This window comes from Triticum urartu, chromosome 7 (assembly GCF_003073215.2).
Source record: "Triticum urartu cultivar G1812 chromosome 7, Tu2.1, whole genome shotgun sequence".
Classification (NCBI taxonomy): Eukaryota; Viridiplantae; Streptophyta; class Magnoliopsida; order Poales; family Poaceae; genus Triticum; species Triticum urartu.
The window spans coordinates 440,909,507-440,915,759 of record NC_053028.1 but is presented as its reverse complement, the minus strand read 5'-3'; the positions used below and the strand labels follow the sequence as shown (position 1 = coordinate 440,915,759).

The following is a 6,253-nucleotide window of genomic DNA, read 5'->3' as shown; positions in this document are numbered from 1 at the left end:
TTTGGATGGAACCAAATCTTCAGCTATAATACAATGGCACAAGGTTTGGTTTCCTCCAATATCTCGTCTTCAACTGTCCATGATGAAATCCTCAACATCTTCAGTTGAGCTATAGGTGAGCCGGAATTGAATTCCTTTGGTCTTTGGTCATCAGCATCATGACATTTGTCATTTTCATTTTTATCAAACTGCGACAAATTTTTACAACATATATTTGATTAATTTGATAAGCTATACGTGACTTATTTGGTTATTTTTATGATATATTTCAATGCATTTCATCCAAGGATGATCTCATAATGCAAACCATTTACTAGAAGCTGATTTTTGGTAAGTAAAGAAAACCTTTGCCTGCTTCCAGATTTGTGTATACATCCACTGAAGCAAACAAATGTACACCAGTGCATATTACAAAGACAAAAGACTAGAAGTTGTTCATACATAACGCATTACAGTTCAGCAAAATCAGCACCGGCAACCTAGTGCGAGTGCCACTCGACCTATTCCTTGAGCTGCAGGCAGCACACTGGACCTGTTGCAGCACATACACCTTATATAAGCCAGGACAGGTAATTTGCCTCCTTTACTTCACCCCTCGATGATGAAAACTGAATCCTTGATCTCGCAACCGACAGAACACAAGAGCAGCGCTAAAGCTTCACGGTCCATCATCTAGGTTGTATGTACATGTCAGCCTGTAAGATGTTTAGGAACAAGTACCAAGTGGCAAGCAGTCGTCCATGAGCATTCATGTCAGCGATTCAACTTGATCCTGAGAAAGAGCGGCTCATATGCAAGTCAGCCAGGAGGTTAGGTAGAAGAACTCTGCTGATGAGCTATTGCCTGTGGCCTCCCTGCTTGTGGATTTGACGAGGCAATTTCCTCTAGGCGCTTCCATGTGGCATCACGTTTTGATCGCATCGCATCTTCTTGAGCTTCATCGTCCTGAAACTTCTTCAGGCACCCCTCAAAGAGTACAGGGTCATGGTCCAAGAATATTTTGCGAACATTAAGACTCAAGCTTTGCACTGCCTGATTCCAATGACCTTTTGTATTTCGTTCTAACGAAGGAAGGATTATGGGCAGTAACACCTTGCTGTTTTGTTTGATTAAACCCTCAATATGATCGTTGTTCCACAGAAACAGAGCTCTCTCTGCCACCTGCAAAACATAAGAGGAGTAGATGCATCATTACCACATAGTAAATAAGTAGCACGGGGACAATAGGGCGCATAGCTTGATTCATCCTACTGCTGGAATATCACTGCATTTCGTATCATTAGGTAAAATACTAAGCACAGACTTTTATTCTTGAATGCCACCTGAAAATGCATACAATAAAGAAGTCTACCTTTCAGGCGTCAACAGAAGGTGAACAGTAGGTATGGTAATTCAAGGATGTATTGCGTTGGGAACAGAGGAAAATCAGCTTGTTTATGAATGCAGAATTAACAAAGTTTGTACATAATAGTTAAATCCCAGGTGCTCAGAATGCTAACTTAGTGATCAAAGGATAGAATAAACACAGATATGTACTTAACGGCAATTCTCAAAGCAGGAAAATTGGATCAGGGCAGTTTCTTCTGCTGTCGCACCCATAACAAAATTGGATCAGGGCGCTTCACCATATATATATAAGGGACCATACAGTTTTGACTGCTCTACGCCGGTGAAGTAGCAAACAGAGATAACTGATAAGTAAAACTGATCATATCTCTAGGAAATACACTAGAAAGCTGTGGAACTAAGCACATCTAGGTTCTGTTACGCATAGGTGCATCCGATCTGAAAATGATTTAATGCTTGTAGTGTTACTAAAATGATAAACACACATAAATGATAATTCAATATGGCAGAGTTAGTTGTTAATATAAAGCAGAACTTATCTAGATTCAATATTTGTCGGTCACAGTTGCATAGCAGGGTATATAACCAAGTTCGCTAAGCTTCCCAATAACATAGGTATGACACATTTTTGGTACCGATGTTCATAAGGCAGGCATGGCATGGATTGCTTCAGCAAACCTGAACTCTTGCAATATTTTTCTCACCAACAGAACCATTATTCAACCTCGACCTCCCCAGGTAAAGATAGCTCTTGATAATTTCAAGGCTTAGATAAATTTGAAGTAGCAAAACAACAGTTATTATTCATGGCCAAGTTAAAATCAGCAGCTTAAATCGATCCTATTTGCAAGGAATTAATGATGAAGTAATTAAAATTACCAGGAAACGGCTAACATGACTATTCATATTTCAACATGAACAGGACTAGTACACACTATATACCTATTGTTTGCGAGATGTTAGTTCACTTGCATTAATAAGTTCTAGAAAATCATGCTACGAGCAAAGACTATCGCAAAACTAATAACAGTTTTAAGGACGAGAACTTCCATGAGCTATTAACATGTATCATATGTGTATGGTTTGGTTGGCACTCTGCAATTCCATTTTACCTGAAAGTGAGAGCTATTTAAACAGCGGGCAATCTGTCGGAAAAGTGGCACCATACATCTCTGGAATTCTGCTGACTGAGTAGCTTCCAATACTTCCTCTAACTCACCCAAAAACATCACCTCCTTTGAGCTATTTGTGATTGGCCAATACTTAAGTAGACCCCTTATAACGGTATCAGCAAGCTTGCAATCTTTCTCAACGAACTGAGTGACACAGTATGACAGTTGCTGATGATACATGCTAACACATTTTGGTTTGTGGAGTGGAATCAGCGCGCGGACTAGAAACGATTTGTGCTCTTCCTTGAGAGGCAAAGCAAAACCATTGATTATACTGCCCAGAATCTCTAACAGCTCTGCAATCCCATAATGCTTTTCTGTCTCAAATATAAACCTGTAGAATATATTGTTAATTGCCTTCCTGATGAATGGACGGTGCACCATGAACTTCCCATATATCCTGTGAAGTATTGTCTTCAAATACTCCCTTTCCCTAGGATCCTCTGAGTCGAAGAGATCTAGCAGCCTGAGAATGAAACCCTGATCAACATATCTCTTGGCCATCTTAGCATCTGTCTCTGGAGACTGAACAAATCTTAAGAACAGTTCGAAGACAATCTGCAGGTGAGGCCATGCCGGGTCCATGACAGGCTCTTCCTCCTCCAAATCAAATGACTCGATTACCTTGTTCTCCTTTGGGGCGGGGTTGGGGCCCCGGAACAAGTTTGTGGATACCATGTTGACGACCTCTTGCACGACAGACTCTGGGAATTTCCCGGTGGCAGAGGTGACATAATCCACCAGCTCAAGCAATGTTTGCCTCTTGACCTCCTTCTCTTTCACGTCCTTGGTGGGGTCCGAGAAGTCGAAGACCACGCAACACATGGAGAGCTTCCTGAGGAACAGGGCAGGTTTCTCGGAAGGCGGCACCTCCCGGAAGCTCGGGAGCGGCTCATACACAGGCGGGGCCATGAAACCATTGCTGGCACCCGCACCAACACCAGCGTTCCTGTTGCTGTAACTCTGCCCAGGATTCGTGACATAATTGTTCGGATTGCCAATCCTACTAGACATGGTCAAATCTGTGGTGGTTCTTGCATCCGCCGTGGGGCTTGACAGGGACGACGAGCCGGCTCCGGCGAAATCCTTCTCCCCGGACTTGGCCGGCTTCTTGGGTAACCTGCCCAGGATTTGCTTAATCATAACGGATTGGCCGAACAAGCCCCCGATCAAACCGCGCTAAAGAAGTCCCGCAAATCCATCATTCATCAACCTGATCAAATCAAACACCGTAAGGAACATCGAAAGAAGGAAATCCACGCATCGCGCGAGAATGATAAAGAGTACAACCGAACCCTACCAGATCAAATCCGGAGCCGAAATCCACGAAGAAGACCGCGCCTTTCCGATCGGCGGCACCCGTAAAAAGAAGAACCGCGCGGGGTCAAAAGGGAAAGGGGGTAAAGCGAAAGGCGAGAAAATCGCTGTTTTCCCCCAAAACTTGCAGGCGAATTGGACCGGCGGAAAGGAGAGGGCGCAAATTGGATGGATTCCTGCAGAAATCTGTGGGGAATACGTGGTGGAGGCCTCGCCGGTCGGGTTCGTTCGGGTCGCTTCTAGGGGGAACAGTGGGAGGAGGAGCAGGAGGGAGGGCAGTGGGTGGGCGGAGCCAAAGCCAGATTGGAACAGAACATTATTAGAGGAGAAAAACCGTTTCCTTCATTTTGGACCAAATCCAACACGGGTAAAGCTTCGTTCGGTGGCTGGTAAATATTCTGGTGCACATTTCGTGTTGCACCCAGCTCAACACAGTTTTCCATCTGCCCTTAAAATGAAAAAAAAAACCATAATTTTTCAATTTTTTTCTCAGAAAGATTCACGTCTATTATAAAAATTCACTGGATCTGGCAGTTGTGCACGCACGGCGAGAATCCCTAACCTCATCGCCGAAGAAGACGACATGAATCTACGTCAGAACTCCGTCAATTCCGTCCTCACACATGAATTCGAGAAGGATCGAAACCCGACCTACTTGAAGATGAAGAGCTACCATCCGTCCAAGCATCGCCCCTATGAGGATTAAGCCGAGGCACCATGATTCTCTTCCCCGCCACCAATCACTGGAGCGACATGCGCGCGCGGGGTGGGGGTGGGGGGTATATTGATCGGTGGAGCTTGGGAGGAAGGAGAACTTTACACTAGCCACCTACGCATAAGGGAATGTCAACACAAATTTTCATGTACAATGAGTATACATCAATTTGTCATTGGTCTAACCCAGACCTAGTAGATTGCTCAAAGTATTCTGCGCGAGTTTATTTAGTTTTTTAGTTTCCTTGTAGTTTTATATAAATAGTAGGTCCACTAAAAAAATCTTTTGAGAATAATTGGATGGCTAGTAGGTGGTTGTAGTGTCATCTTTCTAAAGATCAACCACGAGGTTTTGTGATGATTTTGTCAATCTTGCAACTTCATGACTATAGTCTCCACTCTTTCAATAGAATGTGCATGTATATGCAACATTGTAATAAGATTTCTAAAATTGTTGATCTACATCTTATGTAATTCATTTATTCTCATCAAGTTGCCCATATAAATTCTATCAAAAGGAGGCATGTAAGATTTTCATGATTTTGTAATGTCTGGCTAGCAAATTGTTTCTTACTTAAATAAGCACCAAATTATGATAAAGATGGACCTGTAGCTTTGTTCAAGATGAGAGTAATAATGGACTTTGTGAGCTTGAGGAACCACTTTATCAACTTTTGCTCATAGACATGTTACATTGGGAATTGACGAACATTTTGTAGGGATTTTCTTGAGAGTAGTCAATATGTACCCATAGGAAAAACACATCCCGTTGCACCCTCCAAGTTTCCTTCTTGCCCTCGGCGCCGCTAGACTAGTTATCGTGCTAAGCCCATGCACTAGTCGATGAAGGTGGTGGTCGGGAGGTCTTCACTCCGATAGCCTTCCACGACGAGATGCGGTCTGCATGCAGTGGTTTGAGGCAAAGGATATGGTCGACGTCGGTGGTTGTGATCCCGTCTGCAGGTATGTGGGTGTCGGCCGGCAACGATGACCTTCTGTGTCTTAACATAATGATCCTCCGCTTAGGCGTCGTAGTGTTGCACTGTTGAGCGGTTGTCACGAGGGGCAGAGGGTCTTAGACCTTCAGATTCAGCGATAATGGCAAGCATGCTTGCTAGTTGATTATGCCGCCACAGGGGAGGACGAAGGAGAAAGAAAACAGTATAGACTGCCAGAGTGTCCCAAATTGGATTTTGGCGGTGCACCTTCCTTTCTCGTCAATCTTTGTCGTGTGTGCAACGAGGGCCTTAACTGTTCGGAGGCTTTCGTGGCGACCGACTTTTGTCGTGGCTTGGCTGCTTGCTTGTGCAGCATGGTCTTCACTTGCGTGTTTGTAGGATCGAAGTAGGTCTAGAGCAGGGTGATTAGACAACTTGACCAATAAAAACCTAGCCTTTTCCTAATTTTAGTTCTTGACAAATTTTAGCAGATCTACTAACACCCTACACATGCAAGTCTAATAGAGTAGGAGCAAAAAGTAAATACTTTGCACATGAAAGTAGAGGAAGGATTTGGAGATAATCAAATGCATTGAAGATACAGTGATTTTTGTCATGGTTTCTATGGGTGGTGCCATCGTACGTCTATGTTGATGGAAACTTCAACCTACTGAGGGTAACGGCTGCGGGAGTCCACGGAGGGCTCCACCCACGAAGGGTCCATGATGAATCAACCTTGTTTATGCCATCATGGCTTACACCCAC

At 43.8% G+C, this 6,253-nt stretch overlaps 1 protein-coding gene across 1 annotated transcript; it reads right to left on the bottom strand.

Moving 5' to 3' along the window:
* Positions 1-324: 324 nt before the first annotated feature.
* Positions 325-4,163, bottom strand: LOC125525157 (serine/threonine protein phosphatase 2A 57 kDa regulatory subunit B' theta isoform-like). The gene is made up of 3 exons (XM_048690176.1): positions 3,820-4,163; positions 2,460-3,732; positions 325-1,161 (listed from the first exon to the last, which is right to left on the bottom strand). The coding sequence occupies exons 2-3, from the start codon at positions 3,660-3,662 to the stop codon at positions 811-813; spliced, it is 1,554 nt and encodes a 517-aa protein (XP_048546133.1). The 5' UTR covers positions 3,663-3,732; positions 3,820-4,163; the 3' UTR covers positions 325-810.
* Between the last annotated feature and the right edge of the window lie 2,090 nt (positions 4,164-6,253).

What these genes read in the sequence shown, in the direction of transcription:
- LOC125525157 (XM_048690176.1), bottom strand. Translation starts at nt 3,662, where the DNA reads ATGATTAAGCAAATCCTGGGCAGGTTACCCAAGAAGCCGGCCAAGTCC. An exon ending in TAAATAGCTCTCACTTTCAG is followed by an intron (nt 1,162 to 2,459) that starts GTAAAATGGAAT and finishes TATGTTTTGCAG; the next exon opens with GTGGCAGAGAGAGCTCTGTT.